The sequence below is a fragment of the Ctenopharyngodon idella genome, chromosome 22 (genome assembly GCF_019924925.1).
Source record: "Ctenopharyngodon idella isolate HZGC_01 chromosome 22, HZGC01, whole genome shotgun sequence".
In the NCBI taxonomy this organism is placed as follows: Eukaryota; Metazoa; Chordata; class Actinopteri; order Cypriniformes; family Xenocyprididae; genus Ctenopharyngodon; species Ctenopharyngodon idella.
Genome location: NC_067241.1, coordinates 21,378,713 through 21,404,968, shown reverse-complemented (window position 1 = coordinate 21,404,968; position 26,256 = coordinate 21,378,713). Strand labels below are relative to the sequence as shown.

General features: G+C 36.0%; 2 protein-coding genes across 3 annotated transcripts; one reads left to right on the top strand and one right to left on the bottom strand.

The window, feature by feature from the left end:
- Nucleotides 1-51: 51 nt before the first annotated feature.
- pan2 (poly(A) specific ribonuclease subunit PAN2) lies at nucleotides 52-21,377 on the bottom strand. 2 transcript variants are annotated; one of them, XM_051879328.1, is made up of 26 exons: nucleotides 21,226-21,377; nucleotides 18,684-18,984; nucleotides 18,224-18,393; nucleotides 17,897-18,017; nucleotides 16,922-16,999; nucleotides 15,954-16,224; nucleotides 13,995-14,340; nucleotides 12,964-13,060; nucleotides 12,599-12,718; nucleotides 11,754-11,873; nucleotides 10,872-11,000; nucleotides 10,546-10,745; nucleotides 10,281-10,429; nucleotides 9,989-10,095; nucleotides 8,471-8,569; nucleotides 8,082-8,164; nucleotides 6,509-6,650; nucleotides 6,233-6,370; nucleotides 6,089-6,148; nucleotides 5,865-5,955; nucleotides 4,354-4,511; nucleotides 4,112-4,255; nucleotides 1,959-2,138; nucleotides 1,775-1,868; nucleotides 1,478-1,681; nucleotides 52-581 (listed from the first exon to the last, which is right to left on the bottom strand). In XM_051879328.1, exons 2-26 carry the CDS (start codon nucleotides 18,969-18,971, stop codon nucleotides 547-549), a joined length of 3,624 nt encoding a protein of 1,207 aa, XP_051735288.1. In that variant the 5' UTR covers nucleotides 18,972-18,984; nucleotides 21,226-21,377; the 3' UTR covers nucleotides 52-546. The 2 variants fall into 2 exon arrangements, with proteins under 2 accessions (XP_051735288.1, XP_051735289.1); XM_051879329.1 differs by having other exon boundaries at nucleotides 1,490-1,681.
- Nucleotides 21,378-24,874: 3,497 nt separating this feature from the next.
- LOC127504576 (uncharacterized) lies at nucleotides 24,875-26,256 on the top strand. The gene is made up of 4 exons (XM_051879374.1): nucleotides 24,875-25,108; nucleotides 25,227-25,325; nucleotides 25,433-25,582; nucleotides 25,790-26,256. The coding sequence occupies exons 1-4, from the start codon at nucleotides 24,953-24,955 to the stop codon at nucleotides 25,949-25,951; spliced, it is 567 nt and encodes a 188-aa protein (XP_051735334.1). The 5' UTR covers nucleotides 24,875-24,952; the 3' UTR covers nucleotides 25,952-26,256.

Here is a 26,256-nt window from a genome sequence, read left to right as displayed (position 1 = left end):
ATGAAGTTGCTGAAATAATCCACCCAGTGGAAATGAGCTTTAAACAGACTCTAAGATTTATCAAAAAGTCTTTATTCAGCTGCCACTTCATGGAAATAAACATCATAGATACAATATAGAAAATAACACAGTAAATCCACTGAGTGCTTAATTCATATTCTGCGGTTTCTGACACAATATAAATACACCTTGGTGCAAAAAGCCACCGTGGAGTCAAAAGAGCAAAAAACACTTGGTTCATACATTTTAATTGAGTCTAAGTCCTGAAAACATTTTTTTTCCTTATCTTTATTCATATTCTTCCTGACAGACACATACAGGATACATAATTCTGTGGAGAAAACCCTGACATAATGAAAATTCCTTTGATTCCCCCAATTTTTAAAGGGCAAAACAGACTTTTTCTAACACAGAATAATATGCCTTATTTCAGATTTGCTACCTAATGACATGAAATATTCATTAAGTAAAACACTGAAAGGCTGTACGAGAAATGACGTGAGCTGGTGTCTGTTTGGCAGGAATATAACCAACAGGAGAATCGAATCATAAACCCATCACAGAGGGAAACACGGCTGTACCTGCAGAGGGAAAAGAGCATCAGAAGTCCATCTAACAACATTTGTTAAACTTGTGCACACATAAAAATTACAAATATGACAAAAGAAAGATTTTTTTTTTAATGATAGGGCACATGATTTGTTATGTGGCTAAATGGAAACATTTCAGTTTTTTGCAGCGATAGACAAAAATATTGGCCAGGCTGATTAACTGGCCAATATTCGGTCATCTTGGTCAGTTTACAGAAGGGTTAGCTCCTCATTTTGTCAGTTATAAATAATACTGACTGTCTTGCTTATGGATAATACACTAATTCTACAATCAAGTTTTAAAGGAGACCTATTATGCCTATTTTCAAAGTCTTGATTTTGTTTTTGGGATCTACTAGAATAGGTTTTCATGATCCATTTTTCAAAAATCACATTATTTTTCACATATTTTACATAGTTGCAGCACCTCTCATCCCAGTCTTTCAGAAACGCTCTGTTTTGTTCTAGTCTCTATGAAGCCCCTCCTTCCAAGAAGAGCAATGCGCTCTGATTGGTCAGCTGGGACAGTGTGCTTCAGAAATGTCACGCCCCTTACCATAACCACTTCAGAAACAGTGCTTACTGATATAGAGAAAAACTCCCTATAGAGTGACTTCATGCTCAAACAGCATGAAGTAAATATTATATTAAATTACATTGAATTATGTATACAGTATATTAGAAAATTAGCTTACAAGATATCAGTATCAGCATTTGACAAACCCATACTGGTCAACTGTGAATGCATTGCAAAATATTTACTTCTAAACAGTTTACCACCCTCTCAAAGTATTATACTATCATGTATATAATAATTATTGGATATAGACATCAGCAATAATATATATTATGTCGAATAATCTCACTGCCATGTCAGCGATTCGTACTTTTTGGGCTACCTTGACCATCTGCAGAGTCAACATCTGGAACTTTCCAGTCTAGCTTGCGTCCTTTCTCATAGAGAGCCTTGAGAACCTTCCGGAACTCTTCTTGTCGTCCGTTATGACTCAGCTCCAGGTACTTCCTGTACAACTGTAGGGCAGTCCGTGCGTCTTCGATACTATCATGAGTTTCACTCTGGATGTTCAGATCTAAATAAACATTCAAAAAAGCCATAAAACACTGATTCACAGATAATGACATATAAGGTTAGGAGATAAGGAAAGTTCATGCGAGAAACCTACCGAGGAAGTACCATGCCAGGAAACGCAGAGATATCATACGTTTCCTAGGCATGTGGAAGAGGTAGACGGTGTCAATCACCTGGTCTTTTGGAACCTAAAAAATGTGAGGGGTTTAAAATTTGTTTTCATTTTAAACTTTTCCCACATACTTAATGACAAATGAATTTACAAAAATTCAACTCACCATTAAGTTAATAACCCGAAAATCCTTCTGCAACCCATGGCCGACGAAGCGAACACCAGTGTCGATAAGAAATCGCAATTTAAGATACGTAGATTTCAGAGTAGTCAAGTGTTTCGATGAAATCTTTGCGTCCAGATCTCCAGGTTTGATACCCGAGTACTGGGTCAGGTAGTCCACCACCTGTACGTGCAAAGAGGTTAAACTAGTAAGAAACAGAAAGTGTTTCCCCAACATTTTGAACATGATTTCATGATTTTGACAAAAATACCGAAAGCAAACTTGCAGTAATATGGAAATCACTAGTACAGTAATAGTTGTTTCCTTAGTGATTCACCTTACAATTTAATGATTCAAAAATAAATCACCGTTACGATGACGCTACCAGATTTCTCCTGATAAGGCACAAAACTGAGGTTCTCACTTTTATGAGATCATTAAAAAGCCCTTATCATTTCCAAAGGTAATTTCCCTAATATGTGACCTCAAATTCACCTTTTAGTCAGTCAGTCAGTTATCTTCATTTATATAGCGCTTTTCGCAATACATATTGTTTCAAAGCAGCTTCACAGTGACAATATGAGCTAAAGTTGGCTCGATAAGAATCTTCCTATTTTAGTGCTTAAACCTGTTCTGTACACACAAAGTTTATTAATTTACAGGAGTGACAACCGCATTTTACAACCAAATTAAGTCCCGAAAAATGCAGGTAGTGACAACCGCATTTACAAAAATTCTGTGCAGCGTGTATGAAACCGAACTGAACAACTAGTTGTTGTTAACGCCATATTTAAAAGCACACGTCACTCTTCTGTATGTGTGCGGTGCAAGAAAGTCACAGGGAAAGAGATACGACCCTTGACTTACTTGTGTTGCCAGATCTTGCTAGAAAAAACACTGAACAAGAACAAGTTCATAATAAACCGAAATAAATCCAAAGGCTTTATATTGAAAATAAGACCAAAATATCATGACCCACACCTTTCCACTTTAATAACTTCATAAACTTGATCGGTTTATAATCCAAGCTTAAACAACAAGCCTAGAAATGCGTATAATAAGTGGACATGGCAACCTCTGTCGGCTGTGGTTTAGATGACAACAATGTAAAAAATTGAAGTTTTTTTCTTTGTATAGATGAAAACGCTGTCAAAATGATCCACATTCACATGGATCCGAAAAACAACTAGAAACGCTGTATTATGCATGCCAGGTCAGTAGTTGGCGATGTCACTTTGTAAAGAAAGACTACGCGCCTGCACATATACGCATTCTTTTACAGAGCACTCTGCCTATAGACTAAACACGTAATATGCATGTGCATGCTGTCACTGTTTTCACAGATCCGCCTTTTTGTAGTTTACACGGAGACGATAACAGTATCATTTTCAAAAACTTTCACTTTTAAACCCGTTTTCAAAAGTTTGCGTTTTCAGGCACACAAAATGCCACTGTCGTGTAAATGAACGGCCAAAACGCATAAAAAGTTTTCAGTTTTTAAACGGTGTCGCGTAAACAACCCCTTAATTTCAATTGCACAACAGCTGCATCCGAAATTGCATACTACCCAACTATATAGTAGGAAAAAAAACTGTATGTGACAAAAGAAGTATGTCCGAATTCACAATGCTCATAAAAGAGTAGGCAAAGAAGTCCAACTACTGACCAACTACTTCCGCCGAGATTCTGAAGTGTACATACGATGGACACTTTACTATCCCATGAGGCCACAGGAGATTTGTGAATGGCAGTAATGCGATGTAACTGACGCTGGTAGGTCATGTGATAAAGGCAACATGGCAAATGTAGTACGTCATCCGGAATACATTCATACTACCCATATTCATACTATATAGAACATACTTTAGTGGTTGTGAAGTAATTATACAAAATAATTACCTACTCAAGAAAGCATGCAATTTCGGACGCAGCCAACGAGTCTTTTGTTTCTGTAATGTTATTACTTTGGTAAAAATAGCGGATACCAAACATGTGAGACGGCAGAATGTTGCTATGATTGTCACAATGTCAATCGTGACAGTTTCGGGAGCCAGCTGTGTTCTGTACACACACAGAATGATAATTTTAATGCGGTAGTCACTCCTGAAACTTTACAGTGTGTAAATGTCTTTTGAATGTTTTGACAGAGTCTTGACCTGTTCCTGTGTAGATATGTAGTCATCAATGAACGGCACTCCCTCATTGGGACCCTGGCCTCTCACACATGTGATACGAGCGACAGACATCTGGCTGGGCTTAATGGTGGACTTGGTCCCGTCACTGCGCAGTTCTGCTTCTTCCTGTTCAAGCACATGAAAGCATTAAATATGTCAAAACAATGTCAGTAATTACAGAGTATTAAAGCCAAAAAACATAAAGCTGAGTGTTTCCTACTGACCTGGTTGAGCGTGACAAACTCTGCGTCTAATCCAACAAGGTCTCCAGCCTGCGGCATCTCGCTCACCATTAGGGGTATGAAGGTGGCATGACTCTTCCTCTGTTTCCGTGCCAACGAGGCCTCCGTCAGCAGAACGCTGGCCTCAATAGGGTTCTTAACTATGGGGAAATGGAGAAAACGCAGGAATAATTAAAATGGCACAAAAACAAAACAGCTGCAAAACAAATTGCACAAAAGAAAATTATATACATGTGCAATATAAAGGTTTTTATAAAACGGTTAGATCCTGTCCTTGATTCTGATTGATCAATAGCTGTGTTTTATTCACGATAAATTGATATTGATATTGTTCATTGAAGCTTACTGTATTATGTAGAAGAGTACTGTGAGAAAAAGATCGAGTGAGCGAGTTTATTACCTGCATTCAGATTTAGCATTTTCCTTCAGGTCAGTCCTATGTTCATAATAAAAAATCTGTTTAAGTGTCTGATGTATTATCTTGTCCTTTTAACAGTTAAGGGGTTTTCCCGTGACTGACAGCGCTAGTCAAAGCATTTGTCAGTTGCGTCTTGTTCCGTGTTCACAACAATTCAGTCTTTTCAATGTAAAAGTCTTCGCTACTGACTGACACACTCATAAAGACGGTCTTTGTCGCCATCTAATGGCGTAATAATGTAACTTCTGTTGCTGTTCATGGTCAGGGACTATTTTTTCCGGCGGAAGGAAGGCTTTTAGTGAGAGTTTACTTCATGAAAGTTGCATTAATACATATTTTTGCCTTTAATATTTGTATTGTGTGGTAACCGTTTTATAAAAGCAATAAGGTACTCGAGGCTAGTGCTGTATCGTGAATAAGAGGACTTATTCACGATACAGCACTAGTATCATAATAAAATGAAAGCAAACTTCATAACCTTTTTGTACTAATATTAAAACATTTTTTTGAGAAGATTACACTATAGTACAGTTCAAAAGTTTGGGGTGAGAAAGATTTTTTAATGTTTTTGAAAGTGTCTTGTATTCACCAAGGCTGCATATTTGGTCAAAAATACAGTTGACATTTTAACAAATCAAAATAACTGTTTTTAAAATATTTTAAAATGACATTATTTCCTTTGATGGCAAAGCTGAATTTTCAGCATCATTACTCCAGTCTTCAGTGTCACATGATCCTTCAGAAATCATTCTAATATGCTAATTTGGTGCTCAAGAAACATTTCCTATTATTATCAATGTTGAAAACAGTTGTGCTGCTTAATATTTTTGTGTTTTGTGGAAACCGTGATTCTTTTATGAATAGAAAGTTCAAAAGAACAGCATTATATTTAAAACAGAAATCTTTTGTAACATTAAAGTCTTTACTGTCACTTTTGATTGATTTAATGCATCCTTGCTATGCATATTATACTATGTATATTGCTATGTATATAATAAATGTTTGTCTTCATAATAAAATGCAAGCACATTTTAAATGAGAGGACATATTTAAAGCGAGATAAAGCATCACATACTTCGCAAATCATACTTGGCGTGGTAGTTCCTCTTGATGTAGTAAAGTACAGCAGGAACCTTCCAGTTCGCATCAAACTGTGCTGATTCAGCCTAATGGAGATATATTTTGTGAAACAATTCAGTGTAATATTTGAAGCAATTGTGGATAATTTACTGAGCTAAAACATTACAGTGTATATGGGGTGTGTAAAGTGAAAATTTGTCTGATGTTTGGTATTTTTACCTTGTCAATTGGCTCAATCAGAAAATCATTGAACAGATACCACTGCTGGTGTGTTACTCCCTGAAAGCAAGACTCAATAAACTTCTGTTCATGTTCAACATATTATGTCAAATATCTAGCAAGTGCTTAAAAGACTTTGCTTACTTCTTTCCTCTGATGGTAGGTCTCGCCCACTTTGATATGTGCCACCAGGTTTCCTCCGGTCCGAGCATCTTGTATGTGAGACACAGTGACGACCAGGTCATAGATAGAAGCCCCTTCTGCTTCTTCACTTTCAGTCAGCTATGGGAAGAAACAGTTCACAATTTGGTTGAGCAGTTTTCTTTTAATAACCTCCAATGTCATCTGTCTGAGGTTTGGCCACTCTTGATGTGTTTAATGAAGTTTATCTGTTGGTAAGAGTGAAAAGGTGTTCCTCACCTCCTCTCCCTCAGACAGGCTGCTGACCTCCAGGCCCTGAGACTTACTAATGCACATCTTCAGACTAAGAGGGATCCACACGTGCCTCATGTCCTCCGCTTGAGAGTCAAATGTCAAGCCCTCCACGCTGCACAGCTCTTCCCTGTACAAAACACACACGCACGCACGCACACACAAACATATTTATAATTTAATTATGCTATATATATATATATATATATACAGTCAAACCAAAATTTGACTGGATCTTATAAAATATCATAATAAAATATGACAGGATCTTAGAGTTAAACTGTGTCAGAAAAAATTAATCTTAATTATGTCAGATAACACTTAAGCAAAACATGGTCAGGTCAAAGTGTCTGAATAATTTTTGGTTCCAAATGTTTATCAATTTTACTGGTAGTCCACTGTATGAAGAATTTTTGGGTATAATATGTCACAGTTTACTTTATTTTGCTATCCTCACGTACATAAATGAACTATAGTGTCCTGAACCCACTAGTAAAAATATATCAAAAATATATAAAAAGGTCTGAATAATAAGGGTCCTATTATTCAGACAAGGAATAAGGGTCTTATCTAGCGAAATGATCAGTCATTTTCTAAAATAATACAAATGTATATGCTTTATAAACACAAATGATCGCCTTGCACATGCTTCCGCTTTCCGTGTTCTTCAAAAAGCTTATGCTGCATGTCCTACGCCTTCCCTATTCAACTTACGGAACCTTCAACCGTTTGGAGAGACCATTGAAGTCCACTATATGGAGAATAATCCTGGAATGTTTTCATCAAAAACCTTAATTTCTTTTCGACCGAAGAAGGAAAGACATGAACATCTTGGATGACATGGGGGTGAGTAAATTATTAGGAAAATGTTATTTGAAAGTGAACTAATCCTTTAAACTACGCCAGAGCGCGTACATACCTCACACACCGGATGCCGTGTGCGCACTCAAGGCAGTTGGACATAGTGTTGTATTAGAGGTAAAAAATTATATAAATACTGTTCGGTTTCTCGCATAAACCGATCGTTTCGTGTCTTAGGACATCAATGTTTCGTCACGAGCCGCAGGGTTTAATTTGGATTTGTCTGTGCATGTTTTTTTTTACTCTTATAGATGGAGTTACCATTGACAAGCATTATACAACTGACAGACTGCAACGGTTGGAGTTAAAAATCATCATTTGTGTTCTACTGAAGAAACAAAGTCACCTACATCTTGGATGCCCTGGGGGTAAGCAGATAAACATCAAATTTTCATTTTTGGATGAACTATCCCTTTAATGAAATGTTGCATTGGCAATAAACTGAAAAGTTTAAGCTGAAGCACTAAAAATATTAACTGGAAATAAATAAAAGCTGAAATTAACTAAAACTGAAATAAAAATAAATGAAAACTAAATAATATTATTTATTTAAAAAAAAAACTAATAAAATAACATGCACATAATGAAATTATGCTAAAAATGAAACAAATTAAATACTAAAAATAAAAAATTAATAAAACTATAATAAACTAAAACACACACACACACACGCGCGTGTTTCTCCAGTCAGCGCACTTACTCTAAACACCATTCTGTCGGTAGAGGCTCTTTGGGTTTTTGAGGTTCAGCTGCCTCTTTCTTCAGAGCTTTGTTGAACGTATACTGTGAACAAAAACAGTATTCATGGCTGAATTAATGGAAAACTGAGACAAATCAATGTGCCTAGAGTTATTTTTACACAAATTACACACCAATCAGCTGAATGAACAGGCTGTTGCACTGCTGATGCACCACAAACATATCACTTAGTCACATATTATGAGAGAAAAACATCATGAGACAAAGGATGTTTCACTCATGACTTAAGCGGATGTGTAAAAAATTAGAGAACATTTAAGGGCAGATTTATGGTTGCATTCTGTAAATACATGACTGTATTCTGGAAACAGAAAGTGATACGGGTCTGACCTCAGTCTGTGCCTTCCAGAACTCTGCCTCTTTAGCGCTGTTCACCTCACAGTTGATCACCAGAACATCAGGCAGACAGCGAATATTCCTGGTCTGCACCTAAAAACAGATATTTAGTATTGTAACTTGGCACCATATACTGTATGAACTACCATTCAAACATTTGGGGTCGATAATATTATTTAATGTTTTTGAAATAAGTCTCTTATGCTCACACAAGGCTGCAATTATTTGATCAATAATGGAGTAAAACAGTAATATTGTGAAATTTTATTATGTTGGCTTGACATTTAAACTGATTATTATTCTTCTAAGCCAAAATTTGGACAGTATCTCCTCCTAAAGCTTTCAAGCTACATCCATCAAATTGGCGTCAGATCTTCAGACTGTTCTGACTCGGGTTGCTATATCTTTTCAAACTGACATACGATTTTCATTAAACGGATAATCAAAACTATGAAAAGTTCCATAGACTTTCGTTGAGGGGGTCAAGACTTTTGTAGTATAAGACTTAAAGAGTATTTACGTTATCACTAGCAAAGCTTAATGACTATCCTAGGACAACATTCTAAAACATGCTAACAACATGCTAATTCATGCCATCAATGTGCTAGCAACATTCTAATTCATGCTAACAAAGTGTTAAACATGCTAATTCATGCTAACAATGTGGTAAAAACATGCTAGCAACATGCTAATTAATGTTATCAATGTGCTTAAACATGTTAAATATTGCTAGAAGTGTTAAAACATGCTAGCAAAGTGCTAATTCATGCTAACAATGTGGTAAAACATGCTAGCAACATGCTAATTCATGTTAGCAATGTGTTAATTCATGCTAACAAAGTGCTAATTCATGCTAACAATGTGGTAAAACATGCTAGCAACATGCTAATTCATGTTAGCAATGTGTTAATTCATGCTAGCAAAGTGCTAATTCATGCTAACAATGTGGTAAAACATGCTAACAACATGCTAATTCATGTTAACAATGTGCTAAAACATGGTAGCAACATGTTAATTCATGCTACCAACGTGTTAAATCATGCTAGCAACATGTTAATACATATTAGCATCATGCTAATTCATGCTAATAATTTAACGACCTTCTAATTAATGCTAGTAACATGTTAAAACATGTTAACAACTTGTTCAATCTTGCTAGCAACATGCTAAATCATGCTAGTAACATTTTTATTTTACTTTCTCTGAGTAAAACCTTCAAACTTCAAGCTGTTCAAAATTATTTTAAACTTTCAGACCTGGCTTTGTCAAGCCAACATCAAAGTTTGTCATCAAACTTTACTCATCTAGTTACAATTTAAAATAAATGCTTTCTATTTTAATGTATTTTAAAATGTAATTTATTTCTGTCATGGCAAAACTGAATTTTAAGTAGCCATTACTCCAGTCTTCAGTGTCACATGATCCTTCAGAAATCATTCTAATCATTCATCAAATTTTGTAAATTACCTTACATATAAAAGAGAAGAAAGAGAAAGAGACAGAATGACTTACTGTTGGCTGGTATTTCTCACAGTTGTCACACCAGGCCTGTGTGCTCTGTTCCAGACAGATACTCTTCTTCAGGATGTCTGCGAAGTCACATTCCTCTATCTTCTTATCTGTCCGCATCCAATTAAAAAGCAATGCAATTAATTAATTAATTAATTCAGTTTCTAGGATGAGAAAAATCTAAATCAAACCAATCTCCACAAAAACATTAAAAACTCTAGCAAACATGTCTAATTCATGCCAATGTTGGTCTATATATTGATGTGTGAATAATGTGTGGTCTGGTGGTTCTGACCCAGAGAGCTCTGCTCAGGGTAGTGCATGGTAAACAGCAGGGTCAAAGAAGAGCGAACTGTCTCCTTTCCACAGCGACACGAACTGCTGTTCTCCACTTCACAGCCAAACAACCGGCCAATCACAGACTCCCCCGAGGAACCCAGCGCACTGCCATGGACACAAAACACAAATTGTTCATAACTCAGTTCTTGTGTAATCTAATGCAGTGAATTTAATTGGGCTTGTGTTTCTTGAATGATGCAGCTCCACTGTGGAGTCCACACCTGCTGCTCGCTCCTCTGTATGCCTGAGGTCCTTCCTGCTCCAGTGTTTCCTGATGCAGCTGTGCAAGAATGAAACGATTCCAGCTCTGGATGAGACGCCCTAAACGGGCTTTCCCTGTCTGTTCATCAGAGTCAGCCAGGATCAAACCCAACGCAGAGGCCTCTGGGATTGTCCGGAAAGCCCGGAGAAAATTACTGGCCTGTGAAGGAAACAAACAAATGCTCTGTGCAGGTGCATATGCTATGCATGACTGACAGCTCTGATGGCAAAGATCTGCAACTACAGCTGGTGATGAACTGCGATTGGATGAAAAGCTCTAGTGTACCTGGCAGGGGTCTCCTCTGCTCAAGTCTAGCATGTGAAAAAGGAAGCCCAGCTCACAAGCCAGACAGAACTCCTTCTGACACAAGTGATTCTGTACCAGGCACCTGATTGGCTCCAGGAAGTACAGCACCTGTCACAGCACACACAGGGTTAACCATTAATACAATTCCATAGGGTTAATACATCCAAAGTGAAAGTTGTGCATTCACAAAATTCCTTAGAACACAAAAATTCCCAAGGACTTTTTAGAGTAACCGGCATTGGCATTGATGTATTGGAATTTTTTTTTCCCCAGAATCATCTGACAAACATCAAACTGCATTTCAAGTAAAATATATAATTTATAAAATAAGTATGTACTTGTTAGTGCTGTCAAACGGTTAATCAAGATTAATCGCATCCAAAATAAAAGATTGTGTTTACATAATGTGTGTACTGTGTATATTTATTATGTACATATAAACACACAAACATACATGTATATATTTATTTATATATAAATATATATATAAATATTTCTTAAATATATACATGTATGTTTGTGTGTTTATATATACATAATAAATATATGTTTACATGTGTGTACTGTGTATATTTATTATGTATATATAAACATACAAACATACATGTATATATTTATTTATTTTTATATATATATATATATATATATTTCTTAAATATATACATGTATGTTTGTGTGTTTATATAGACAATAAATATACACAGTACACACAATCAATCAATTAATCAATTGACAGCACTAGTGCTTGTATATTGATTATTAGTTATATTTAATTAGAATTAAATATATTACATATAATAATAGCATATTGCAGTAAAAGAGTGTGTGTGTGTGTGTGTGTGTGTGTGTGTGTATTTTCACCTGGATCATGCAGTTACAGTAAGCATTGGGTATGTGAGGCTCCAAACCAGCAAACAGAGTCCGGTTATAGTGCTTAAAATCAAAGTCTTCCAGTCCCAGTTTGGAATATTTAATGGTCACCTGACATAAACATATGTCACATAATCAGAACAGTCTAATGCCAGTGTTTCAGGTATATTCAATAAACATGACAATCACCAGGGATCCCACAATAGGACGTTGTGATTAATTATTAATATTTTATCATTCAGCTGCAGCAAACCTTTCTATGACTTCAGTTCAGTTTTTGTTCAAAAAACAGTATTCGGTTGTTAAGTCTGACGTCACGCTGCAGCGCTTCCAGGTCCAAACACTCTATCTCATACCACAAGAAAACAACAAATGGTGATAATATACACACACGATGTGGTGTAATACTTCAGAAAAATTATAATCATAACCTTTATCTCCATACCAAAATCCCAGATGGCCAGACAGTGATTCATCTTTTATAAATCGTTAAAATATTAATGTCTGTGACGCTGTGAGCACGGGGACTGTTGTGTAGACTGTATGTATTTTAAATGTTTACCTCTAAAATGTTAAATGTTTAATATGAATAAATAGCGCTCATAAATGGCCGTGGAGATGCCATTCTCAAGTGAAACGAGTCGAGGCTTGGACCCAGAAACGGCGTTCCTTATGTCACGACTTAACAAGCGGATATACATAACATCCATCTCATCTAAGATGAAAAGAATTTGCTTGCAAACATGTGTAATGGACAAAATAGCTCAAGTATGTAATTACTTGAACAAAACATCACCAAGATCAATGGATTATGCACAATAATGGCTCATCACTACCTTCCTGTATTTCTTTGGAATCATGTAAAGATGCGGCTCCTCATCTCGGCCAATAGGAGACTCCGGGACCTGATTATAGCTGTCATACTCAAGTTCTACTTCTTTAATCTTATAGGGAACCTGGCAAAAACAGAGAAAAAGAAATTGTAAAGAAATTACCGGTTAGACAGCATTACTGCACTGAAATGATTGACGCATTGTCAAATAACATACCAAAGACACTGGATCAGCTACATTACTGTAAGATATGACTTCACTCTTATAACATAAGGGAAATTACTCAGTAATTGTTTAGTAACCATTTAGTAGCATTTAGATCATTCAAACATAAACTAGAATCAAGTTCAAAAAGAGCACATGCTTACCTGATTTCGGGGACGGGTTCTAGGATTGGGAGCATATCCGATAAAGCCCACAGTTTTCATAGTCCTAAGAATCTCTGGATCGACTGCAGGGGCTCGTCTGAAACAGTGAAATAACACATCAACATCAACAAACCACCACACAACATCTCATTTGTTGAGGGAATTGATATTCATAAACTGCATAAATAAAACTGGTGACAAAAAAAAAAAAAAAAGTGTGAGATACAAGATATATATTTTTGCTAAAATTGAACAACATCACAATGAATTTAGGTTTAGTAGGGTCATGACCTAGAATGAGACATACTACAGGGGGCAGTATTACTCAATAACACTCGGATACAGGGGATTTGTGCAAAATATCATACTACTGCAAAATATAGTATTCATATTGTGTACAGTATACAAACTGTATGTATGCACAGAATACCAAGATGAACTACTACATTCGCCAAAATATGCAGCATACAGAAGAACACAGTGTTTGAATACCGTATCACACAATGAAATATGTTCAACCTTCAATTTTCAATGAAATACCATCAGCAATTTTTATCTTAAACTTATAACTTGATTGAACTGGTAATGTTTCCACAAAATTGGATTAAAAATGTGACATAACAGTTTATATTTGATATAAACAAAATAAAAATAAATACATGTATAATAAAATAATAAATATATAAACAATACATATAAATTTGATATAAACAAAATAGCACCTTATTCTAATTTATCTTCAAGCACTACATCCTTTACGAAATATTTAAAAAATATTTATATATGCACTACCATTCAAAAGTTTGTGGTCAAAAAGAAATAAATACTTTTAATCGATAAGGATGCATTAAATTGATCAAAAAAAATTGATCAAAATTGAAATATTGAAATGACTGTTTTTAGTGTATTTTGATATATATATATATATATATATATATATATATATATATATATATATATAAATAAATAAATAAACACACACACACACACACACACACACACGCACGCATCAGAATGAGGCTCAGTCATACCTGGGGCTGGGTGTGATAAGGGAGGTGGGCCAATCAGAGAGCAGGGGCTCTGTACTGGTGAGGGGCATGGGCAGAAGGGACAGAGGCATCAGCTCATGGTTCCAATCCAGCTGGGGCAAGGAGTCCACCAGGCAGGGCAGGGCTAACTCCGTCTCCCTGGAGTAACTGTTAAAGGACACCTCTGGGGCGCTGGACCACAGGTGCACACAGCCACCAGAGTCCCCAAAGGAGAGCGCCTGTTTGCTGGAGGACACATCAAAGCTCATCAGCAGCTGCCCCACAGTGTTGACGTGGAAGATATCAGCCAGATTGGCCAGGCCGGTGGGCTCGCAGAACTGACACTGACCTACAGTGAAACACACCAGGATCTCAGTGACAAATAATAACCAATAACATTTTTGTATTATATTTGAATGGATTTTATTTTTTTTAGAATACCATTATAATTCACCAAAACTCTGTTGTAAACTGGTATCTGTAATCATACATTGTCATATGAAGAATTATTAAGTAATTAGACTAACAAATCACAGTAAAGGTTCCTGGTTCATGGTTAACCAATTGGATATAATGGGAAAATGGCTCACAGTCAACTGTAAACTCAGTAAAGACTCTGAATGATTCATTGATCAATCAGTGTCTCATGAATCTCACAAATCAGTGAGTCTGATTGGAACCTGATTCAAAACAAAAAACAAGAGGCTTTTTTTGTAAATATTTTTTAATGAGATTAAAAAGAACCGATTTGTAAGAGTCATTTGGCTACTGGTTAAGATCCAGCCCTATACAGCATAGAATAATCAACTTCTGAAGAAAAAAAAAAAAAAAAAAATTACACCATGAGGGCTGGGGGAACAGTTTTCGACAGCTGAATTGCTCGCCATCAGATTCTGTTCCTCCCATGTTTTTTATACAAAGAGGTTCTGTTTATTAAACTGATGATGGTTAAGATTCATCACATGATCTAAGCGTGTGTGAGAGAGTAAGTAAAAGAGTTATCAATTACTTTATTTTTGTACTTAAAATGTCTTTTTAAGACTGTTTTTATTTTTTATACAATCTTTTAGTCTTTAATTACAACATTTAATTTTGCTCTCAAGTACAGTATGTTTGATTGAATAAAAATATCTCCATATAGTTTATGCAGCAAACTCTAGCAAGGTATCATCTAACAAAACCACACATGGACGCACACAAAGTTTTCCGGACTTCTCCCAAATACATTTTAAATTATCATCCTGATTTTTTTTTTCTTGTGCACATTTGCGACCATTTTAGTTGCAGTCTGGAGCCCTGTAAAGGCAAGTAAGTTGTGATATATTTTCGTGTTTTTAACCTCTGTGCAACCGTCAAAATCTATTTAATATCTAGGCTTCTTTAACAACTTTTTGTTCCTTTTTTCTGATTTCAACCAAATCCCTAAGCATAAAATCAAACCTCAGCCAATACTTTGTTCTTTTTCTACTTGAAAATACAACACATTATGCTGTGTAAGAATGTCTTCAAGCCAAAGCATTGCAATGCATGTGTGGAACACTGATTTGTTCCGTCAGCAGGATTAGTTCATGTGACCCGCCGAATGAAAATCTATATGGACAACATGACAACCACCAAAGGGGAAATGAAAGCAAGGTGGGACTTTTGAATGCTGAAAAACGGCACCCAGTGGAGAGATAACGTCAGTAAGCTTCAGAAAAAAAGAACTAGATTTAACATGAAGCTGGGAACAACAACGATAGCCCAAAGAAGACCACTACAGGTAGATTAAATTCATTTGAAAGTTGCAAATAAAAATCCCCGAGCATTTCTTCAACAGATCAGGGACAGTTGGCAGTTGACTGGGGTGTGGCAACCACACCAATAGCATTACCATAACATTAATAATCACTTTTTTAGTGTTAATAGTTAGGTAAATACCAGTACTACCACTTCTGAGACATACACGCACATGCATCATACCTGTTTGTGAAATGATAGCCAGACGGGAGGTGTATGTGGGGATGAAGCGGAGAAAAAGGGGGTCCACGTGGACCTGCAGTGGGGTGATGGCCCTCATCATGCGTAGGTCGTACACCATGAGGAACCGGTCACATGACAGTCCGTTCAGGCCACGGCTCGAGAAGCCACACGCCGCTAACAGGTTACCGTGTACGTCGAAATCTGACAGGCTTCCAGAGAACGCATCAAACTCGTGCTCCATTTTAAATGTACGTAGATCACGCAGAGACACCTGTGACAAATAATTCAATAATGACAATCGGGAGATTAATTTAACATTGATTACTATATATATTTTTACTATAAACTTTAGAGATTAATTAAGGTTATGCACATTGATGAATGCATTCAACATTAATGGCTGGAGGAATCGTTCATTATTTATAAATCTACTCCAGAAACAAATGAAATTTATGCAAATAAATTTTAGTTAGTCACCTTTTAGGGATTTTTTTTTTGCTGTTGACTTAAACATGAAAATGCATAATTAAAAAAACGTATATACAACAAAAAAAGAAAAACATTGTTTAAAATACTTTACTTAAACAAATGTTGGAAAATGATATTAGCTGCAGATACTAATAAATATTTTCAATGAACTGCAATGTGATCATATAAACTCTTGTGGTGAGAAAGATCGATCCATGCACATTAAGCTCTTCCACTTAATTTTGTGGACAAGCTGAAAATTCCAACTACCAAATAGTCTGTGCTGATCTGCATGTGAGAAAATTAGGAATGCGTGAATGAACAAAAAGAAAAAAGCCCTATGAATTCTACCTGTGTTTACAGCTAAAGTGTAGGCAACACGTTCCCACATGAGCTAAGAGCAAAACTTTTCACACACCACATCCCTCTATTTCTGTGGGAAAAGCGAAAGGAGGAAACTATGGGTTCCACATCCATTTTCGTTTTACTCCTTTACTCACCTTGCCAGAGGTGTGACCGCAAAAAAAGAAGCGATTGGACTGTCTCATGATGGCGACTCCGGGCACTTCAACAGTAAACTACAATGACAGTGGAAATGAAATGAACGCATTAGAAAAGATCTCTGAAGCATGAGTCTTAAAAACATCCATAGATTTATTAATCTAAATTTTTTTTAAATGATGTACAAAATAATCTAAATTAAAAAGAACGGAATTAATGCCATTAAAAAGAAATGTAAATTAATAGATCCAAATAAATATATATACAGTCAAACCAAAATGTATTCAGACACCTTGAACATTTCATTCATTAATACAGTTTATTCGCTATAGTTTAAAAAAAAGGGTAATAAAATATGACAAGATCTCAAAGTTAAACTGTGTCAGAAAAAAATAATTATAATTATGTCAGATAACACTTAAGCAAACATGGTCAGGTCAAAGTGTCTGAATAATTTTTGGTCCCAAATTTACTGGTAGTCCACTGTATGAAAATTTTTTGGGTATAATATGTCACAGTTTACTTTATTTTGCTATCCTCACTTACATAAATGAACTATAGTGTCCTGCACCCACTAGTAAAAATATATCAAAAATGTCTGAATAATTTTTGGTTTGACTGTAAATATACAATATAAAAGATGAACTATAAAATGTAAATGTGTTTTTTTCTTTATTCTTTATTTTAAACAAAGTTATACACAAAGCTAAACTATAAATGTTATTAAATTAATTAGTATCTTTTTTATCTTTATTTTTTAAAAGAAATAAAGAAAAAGTGCTATCTAGAATTTTTATTTCTTTATCTTAAATTGTTTTTATAAAAAATGAAAAATAAAATAATTATAAATATACATTTTAAAAAGAAGAACTATAAAATGTAAATGTATTTTTTTTTTTTTTTTTTAAATGAATAAATGCTATTTAATAATAATTAGATCTAGGTATTACTGAAGTGGTATTGTATCGCCTTACTTTTTGTGTTTCCTGTACTGTGGTGAGGTCCAGTTCTGCCACATAGTTCTGCAGACCCCCCATTAACAATGTGTTATTATCGTTCAGAATCAAACTGTGCATATCTGCACCCTCCTCCATTCTGAAAACAAAATGAACGAATGAAAACCCACAAATATAGTAGGCATACGCAAGCAAATAAAACCTTTTATTACAGTATTCACAGTATACGCCTATGTTCTGTAGGGCATTAGGCTTTTGAGGGCTTAAACCAGTGCTTGTCTGAACATGGTACCTGCATTTACATCTTCACACTGTAAATGTAATATATGTGGGTGTGCAACTCACGGATAATCAAACATAATGAAACCTCCTCGCGTGAGGCATTTAAGGTTGTTTTTGGTCAGAAACAGCACCCCCGTGTCCATACTCTGGATGTGGCGAATGTCATCAGTCATGTGCACCTGGAAAGAGGAGTAGCGGCCCATTGTGGGACCAAAGAAGGAACTTGCATGTCCCTGTTATGAGAGAGAGACGAAAGAACAAACACACACACACACACACAAGTCAGCAATGCGGCTCAGGCTTGTGAATAAAGTGACATCATCTCAAAGTGGAAGTACATCAGAGATAATTTTTTGATCACTATCAAAACCACAGCTGAATTTTTGGAGTGAGATTAAACTTTAACCTTAAATATCCCAACTTCAGTAGAAACATTCATCCACTCATGCAAAATTTTTGTTGAAAACACTTTCTATGAATATAGTCTCAATTATATAAATGAAGTAATGATGTGTCACTTCACCCGGTGGTTCCCCATCCAAAGCAGCTCCTCCTGCAGGTCGAAATGTGTGGCTGTCACAGGGATCCCGACTTCGGCAGCCACACTGTGCAGTTCTGAGTACATCCCCTCCACTATGTGCACCGAGTCGGACACCGGCACGGCCAGCGCATCGGGGTCGAGCTCCACGCCCTGCAGCAGCGCCGGGTCGAGCCGTGGGTCCATGGAAGAGTCCAGACCGGGCTCCAGGCTGCCGTGCAGGCCGGGCGCGTATTCGCCCAAGCCCGGGTCCAGACCCTCGAAGTTCATCATGAGGATGGTGGTGCTGGGTTAGAGGGACAGCAAAATGGCGTCTTTGTGACCCTTATGAATATATATGACTCTTTTTTTTCTATGTTATTAAAGATATTGTTCTTAATACATCAACAAAAAATCTATTAACTTTTTATTTTACTTTCATCCTCCTTCTTAATAAAATGGCTTTAAAGATATTGTTCACCCAAAAATGAAAATTCTGTCATCATTTATTCACCCTCAAGTTGTTCCAAACCTGTATGATTTTCTTTCTTTTGTTGAACACAAACAAAGATATTTTGAAGAATGTGGGTAACCAGACAGTTGACCATAGTATTTTTTTTTTCCTACTATGGAAGTCTATGGCTACTGTCAACTGTTTGGTTACCCACATTCTTCAAAATATCTTCTTTTGTGTTCAACAAAAGAAAGAAAATATACAGGTTTGGAACAACTTGAGGGTGATGAAATGATGACAAAATTTTCATTTTGGGGTGAACTAACTCTTTAAGGCCTGTTTCCCAGCTCTGTGTTTCCAATTTCTCCTTAAAATCCAGAATATGGACATAAAAGCTAGTATTTTGTATTTATTCTCTTCCTCCATATTTTCAGATGAAGACTTGAATATGCGTCATGTAAAATGTTATCCTGTTAAAATCATAACTCCCCCGATAATTTTTTAATGATTTTATTTTTTTATTGCTAATATTAGCATTAAATGCGTTTGTAATGTGTCATGACATTAATAAAATAAAAATTTATATTATATATATATATATATATATATATATATATATATATATATATACTATATTGCCAAAAGTATTTGGACACCCCTCCAAATCATTGAATTCAGGTGTTCCAATCACTTCCATGGCCACAGGTGTATAAAATCAAGCACCTAGGCATGCAGACTGCTTCTACAAACATTTGTGAAAGAATGGGTCACTCTCAGGAGCTCAATGAATTCAGGCGTGGTACCGTGATAGGTTGCCACCTGTGCGATAAGTCCATTCATGAAATTTCCTCACTACTAAATATTCCACGGTCAACTGTTAGTGGTATCATAACAAAGTGGAAGCAATTGGGAACAACAGCAACTCAGCCATGAAGTGGTAGGCCACGTAAAATCACAGAGCGGGGTCAGAGCATGCTGAGGCGCACAGTGCGCAGAAGTCACCAACTTTCTGCAGAGTCAATAGCTACAGACCTCCAAACTTCGTGTGGCCTTCAGATTAGCTCAAGAACAGTGTGTAGAGAGCTTCATGGAATGGGTTTCCATGGCCGAGCAGCTGCATCCAAGCCTTACATCACCAAGTGCAATGCAAAGCGTCGGCTTCAGTGGTGTAAAGCATGCCGTGGTGTAAAGTTTGGTGAAGGGGGGATTATGGTGTGGGTTTTTTTTTTTTTTTTTTTTTTTTAGAGGTTGGGCTTGGCCCCTTAGTTCCAGTGAAAGGAACTCTTAATGCTTCAGCATACCAAGACATTTTGGACAATTTCATTCTCCCAACTTTGTGGGAACAGTTTGGGGATGGCCCCTTCCTGTTACCTCACAAATGCGCTTCTCAAGAATTGCCAAAAATTCCCATAAACACACTCCTAAACCTTGTGGAAAGCCTTCCCAGAAGAGTTTAAGCTGTTATAGCTGCAAAGGGTGGGCCAACTCCATATTAAACCCAACGGATTAAGAATGGGATGTCATTAATAATGTCATGTGCACATAAAGGCAGACGTCCCAAAACTTTTGGCAATATAGTGTAAACATACACACACACTACAACACAATCTGATAAGAAAATTACTTTTTAAAACGACCTTTTCAAAATGGAAATGCAGCCTTTTAGATAATGGACCCAGTTGTGGAGACTTGTGTGCTGCTTTTCAAAACTTAGTGAGCTTCCTACCTAGACAGCATTCTTGAGCAGCATGAATTCAATATTCCGACTGAAGCGTCTATGACAGCTCAGTAGGTTTTGAGACACAACAATATTGTTGGGATTCTTCGTAAATAAACATGATGCTATTTTATCGTGTGCGACAGTTTTCAGGTGTCCTACCGCAGTATAAACAAGAAAAATATTGCATGAAAATCTTTTTAAATTGCGCGTGCATGAATACATTTAAATAAAAGAGCAAAGTTATTTATTTTCTTTGCGTGGAACGTCTGACATTTACACTCACGATTTCAGATAGTTTTTGAAGTCATTTTAAAAACGTAACAGGAAGGGCCTTAAAATGTGTATTTCTTAAACACTTAACAGGATAAACATACCTTTAGACTACAGTTATCCTCGGATCCATATGCACACACTACTCCATTCAAAACAAAAACAAGCACGCACTTCCGGGTAAGATCGAACTGCATCCGGGATAATCATAGGCGCTTTAACGGTGTATGACATAAAGCTTCACTTGTTTGTGTGTGTTGACCCCAAGAAATTATTTCAGTATATTGTGTAGATATATTTCAAGGCTTTTGTTAATACAGTTTAATCTCAATTTGTCAAATAATAAACAGCATATAAATAAACAGGACATCTTTAAAATAAATAAATAAATAAAAAATACATGACATGTAAAATGAAAGAATTAGAATAAGATGTTCGTGAAAAGTCACAGACGTGAGGTAAGTGGTGAGTCGAGGAAGAACTGTTTCAGAACAAACATTACCAGAAAAGCTATAAAATGACACCACAAGCAGACTGCCACCTTCAGGACAGAAGGAATTCTGTGCACGCGATAGGCTTGGTTTGCGGACGTTGACTCACTTCCCCCGGTTATGAAAAAAAAAAACGCAAATGGGGAAACTATCTCATTCAGGATTCTAAGAACAGTGTGTGGTTATAGGTTTACAGATTTGGAAGTTCTATCATTTCGATTGTCTTAATGGGAGAATTGTTTTGCTCCATCATAATGTCAATGAATTGGCGAAACATTTGTGAATGGGAAGATCTACAGAAGAGATTTACCACCTCAAATTCTCATGAATGTCTTATGTGTTTAGCTGAGGTGGAAGAAAATTCCTGTAACTATGTAATAGCCTACTGACTTCTAGGTTAATAGCAATGTAATTTTGACTTTTATCAGCAATATGGAGGTGCACTCCAAAAATACCTTGGTGAAAATATTCATGTGAAATTCAGAAGCTACTGCCAAGTATGTTATATGTAAGTTACATTAGTATGCAATGGTTCAGCATTGGGTGCGTTTACAAATTATTACATCATTACACTTCCCGTATCGCTTTTGTTATGGCCCTCTTTTTAGTATATCACAAGTGTGCTTATCTACTGATAGTGGACATTCTTTTGCATTTCACATTAATAAGAAAGCTGTAGACTAAAAATATTTGTTACAATATCAATCAGAGGACAAGTTTTGAAGAAAATTCCACACATAGCATGAATACCATGGGAAAAAGATTCTGTTAGAAATATAAAAAACATAAAATAAAAAGAAATATAAAAAACACACAAATTATATATATATATAGTGTGTGTGTGTGTGTGTGAGAGTTTTTACATTTCTTATATTATGTAATATATAATAATATATTTCTTTTAATTGCTAAATTAATCAAAGCATTATACTAATTGTCGAAGTGTGCACATTATTCAGTGACATTTGGTGTGGGGAGTTTTATACAGAACAGTTTTTAATGTATTCCCATATGGCTAATTAATTTAATTTAATCTGAAGGCTTAAATTGCTTCCAGGTAGGAAGGCATCAAGGCACGTCTGAATCAATGTTAGCTTCCTGTCTCCTGAGATACCTTCATCTGCGCTGTCTGAAATAGAATACTTACTATACAGTATGCGAAAAAAGTACGCCAAAACAGTAGTATGTCGAAGTACAGTAGCCGAAAAGTAACTGGATGACCTACTATTTCCGGCGAGATTCTTAAGTGCATATTCGATGGACACTTTACTGTCCCATGAGGTCACGGGAGAGGATTTATGAATGATAGTGAAGCGACGCAACTGACGCTGGTAGGTCACGTGACAGTAACAACATGGCGGATGTAGTACGTCTGAATTTCATTCATACTTAAAGTAAATTAAAATTCAAATACCTACTCAGACAGTAGGCCTACGTGATTTTAAATGCAGCATATATGTATCCTTCACTGCCTTTGATATCCCACAACCCTGTGCTTTCCATTTTGTTACAGTTAAGCTATAAAATAAAGATGGCGGCTGGAAGTTGCGGTTTGTGGTCAGTTTGTGTGTAAATGTACATTTTTACCTACTCTTTCCACTTTTGATATCATTTCTGGCGAGAAATTACATCATAGTAATTAAATATTCACTTAGTTATCACCAAAGCTTTCTCTTTTTTGTTGTAGATGATTAAACCATTATACTGCCTCAGAAGTCTGTCTGAAATCAGTTTGGTGAGGTGCGCAAATGTTGCCTGCGAAGTCATTGCCTGATAGGGCAGCGAGGCAACAAGTCAGCTGCCTAAGCTTTCGGACGCAGGATATGTTACCTCCGCGGGCATGACTTTCTGTTTGTAAGCATCTATTTAGCACACTCTGATTAACTTGTAATGTTACGGAGCCCCCTATAGGGACATAGCCATGGTGATGGAAAGAATATGAGATGGGAGGAAAAATTATATTGTAATGCTTTCGAATTACCTCACAAATGTTTTGTGTTCCCTGAGAAACTTTGTATTTGCTAGCAAAAAAAAATGCGCTCTTTGTTAACTAACAAAGTTTCTTGAGAGAATGCAAAGGTTTTACTAGAGAGGGCAAAAAAATTGGGGGAACCGCTTTTTCGAGAGGATGCAAAAGCATTAAAATAAATTTTCCCCTCCCATTTCATGTTTTTTTTCCCATCACAATCATGCTTTGGTAAATCGTAATTTTGAAATGAAAAGTAAAAATTATAACAATTAATAATTATGACATACAATCTAAAAATGCTGGGTTAAAAACAACCCAAGTTGGGTTGAAAATGGACAAGCCCAGTGATTGGGTTGTTTTAACCCAGCGGTTGGGTTAAACGTTTGCCCAACCTGCTGGGTAGTTTTATTTAACTCAACTATTTTTAAAAAAAATACTGAATTGCTTTGCTTAAAATTAATCCAAAGTACGTTGGAAATGAACATGTATTAATATGTTTAATAAATGAACATGTATTAATAAGTTTAATGAATAATAATTAAACAATAAGGATTTATTAAATAGCTTATTAATAAATGTTCACCTTGTGATTATTATTGTTGCCTCTAGTGATTATGTGTCTGATTTTTAATTTCCAACCTATTTTGGGTTCATTTTAAGCCAGCCATAGTCATTTTTAATCAATAGTTGAGTTAAATAAAACTACCCAGCATGTTGGGAAACATTTAACCCAACCCAATTGTTTTTAACCAAGCATTTTTAGAGTGCATGTAGTTGAAATTATGACACAAAAAGTCATCATTTAACCTAGTAGGCTATGTCATAATTTGGACTTTTTATCTCACAATTAAAAAATGTATCTCATAGGCTAATTATCAAATGACTTAGTAGGCTATGCCATACATTTTTGACATGATTTCCACTTTTAAATCTCATAATTATGTCTAAGTATGAAACAATTATGACTCGATATGTCATAATTTAGAATTTTTAATCTCATAATTATGATTTAGTTGCCTATGCCGATTTACCAAATCATGATTTTTTTCTTATGTGGCGGAAATGGCTTTCCATAAGAAACCAGGCTATTAAGTAATTATTTAAGCTCATCAAGTTTTCTCGAGTATTATGCTGAGCATCTTGGAGACTGGTGTTTGAGGAACAATATTTTTAATGAAAGCGAAACTTGTAAGGTACTTAATTAGGTCCCTACCTGTCAGATCGCGGGGAAAATCCTGGTGACTCATCACTCTCACAAAATATATAAAGATGCGTCTAAAAGCTTAGGCTGCCACTACAGAAGGTTTGCCTTCCAACCACTCCAGAAGAGAGGATAAACTGTAACGGGACTGCATAACACATTTTGTTACTATGAATTCGTCATTATTATTGGTACTTTGCGTTGGGTTTTCAGCGCTGTTAGGCGCCCGTGGAGCTCCGGCGCCGTCAGCTGATGAGGTGAAATACACGAAGTGTAAAGCGTTGTCTATCAAACTCAATGAGATGGCCAGAGATTTATACAACAAGGTACGTACTTTAAGAATAAATATATTATTAATTTATCTTAATATTTTTTCATTTTCCATTGTTTCAGACACTTTCTCAGGTTGTAGATTATAATAAAGCCATTGTATGCTCTGTGCAGGTGGAGTCTCCAAAAATTGCAATTATCATTGATGAGCCTCCAGTGTCTATAAGACCAATTGACACATGTGACCCCTGGAGCCTTCAAAACAACAAAGAGGTAACAGAACATTTAAGATGCATTCTTACATTAATGATTCGACAGATATCATATAGATCATATACAAAAGTGTTGTCAAATGTTGACATCTGTCTTTTGCATTTCAGACTTGCCAATCAAGAATTATTCTGGCTCTGAAAAACTACACCAGAATTTTCCACAAGGATGGTGTGTTTAAGAATTCAGCTTGCAGTAACTGGACAAAGGAGGCTAACAATATCGCCAACGTTACTGGAGACCTCCTGCGGGTGCTTAAGGTATGTTTTATTCAAAATCTTTGCTATTGTTTCAATACTTCCTTTTGAAATAATGCACACAGTGCCACTTTTCATAGAACAAGAGGCAAAAAGTTATTCCCACATCCTCATCTGTTGTCCTCCTGGAAAGTTTCATATGGAAATGCGTTACTGTATCAACTGCTCTAGTAAACTTTTAATTTCATTACTGTCTTGTTTGATGATCAGGAACCGGTGGTGGACGCTCCTTTGACTGCAGTAGGCTGGCACGTCAACGCTCTGTGCCGGGACAGTGTGGAAAGGCTCTACTCCTTCTCTATCATATCTGCACGCGTCTTCTCTTTCCTGGCATCCCTAGTAGCTCCTACAGTTGAGATGAAACAGTGTTAGATTGAGAGGAAAGAGAGAGTTGTGTACATGTTAGTCGTGATCACGTTGGTCAAAATGTTCAAACAGCTTTTGCTGCTTCTACAAAGGTTCTCCTGTGTTATAATAACATGGATTAAATTCATTTTTACTCAAGAGTTAAATTAACATTAAGAATTCATGTGTGACATGAGGTGATATATTTATATAACTATTTATTGTGTTCTTATTTATTTCCGTATTTATTGTACACTAATTTTATGTAACTTCCAAGAAGGTGTGTAATTTATAACTAATAAATATATGAACAAGTATTTCAGAACTCTGTA

Excerpts from the sequence above, each read along its gene's own strand:
- pan2 (XM_051879328.1), bottom strand. The coding sequence starts at position 18,971 with ATGATGAACTTCGAGGGTCTGGACCCGGGCTTGGGCGAATACGCGCCC. Across the intron at positions 18,394-18,683 it reads TTTGGATGGGGAACCACCGG|GGACATGCAAGTTCCTTCTT; the intron begins GTGAAGTGACAC and ends CTCTCATAACAG. Across the intron at positions 10,096-10,280 it reads CCCTGAGCAGAGCTCTCTGG|ATAAGAAGATAGAGGAATGT; the intron begins GTCAGAACCACC and ends GGATGCGGACAG.
- LOC127504576 (XM_051879374.1), top strand. The coding sequence starts at position 24,953 with ATGAATTCGTCATTATTATTGGTACTTTGCGTTGGGTTTTCAGCGCTG. Across the intron at positions 25,109-25,226 it reads CCAGAGATTTATACAACAAG|GTGGAGTCTCCAAAAATTGC; the intron begins GTACGTACTTTA and ends TGCTCTGTGCAG. Across the intron at positions 25,583-25,789 it reads ACCTCCTGCGGGTGCTTAAG|GAACCGGTGGTGGACGCTCC; the intron begins GTATGTTTTATT and ends TTTGATGATCAG.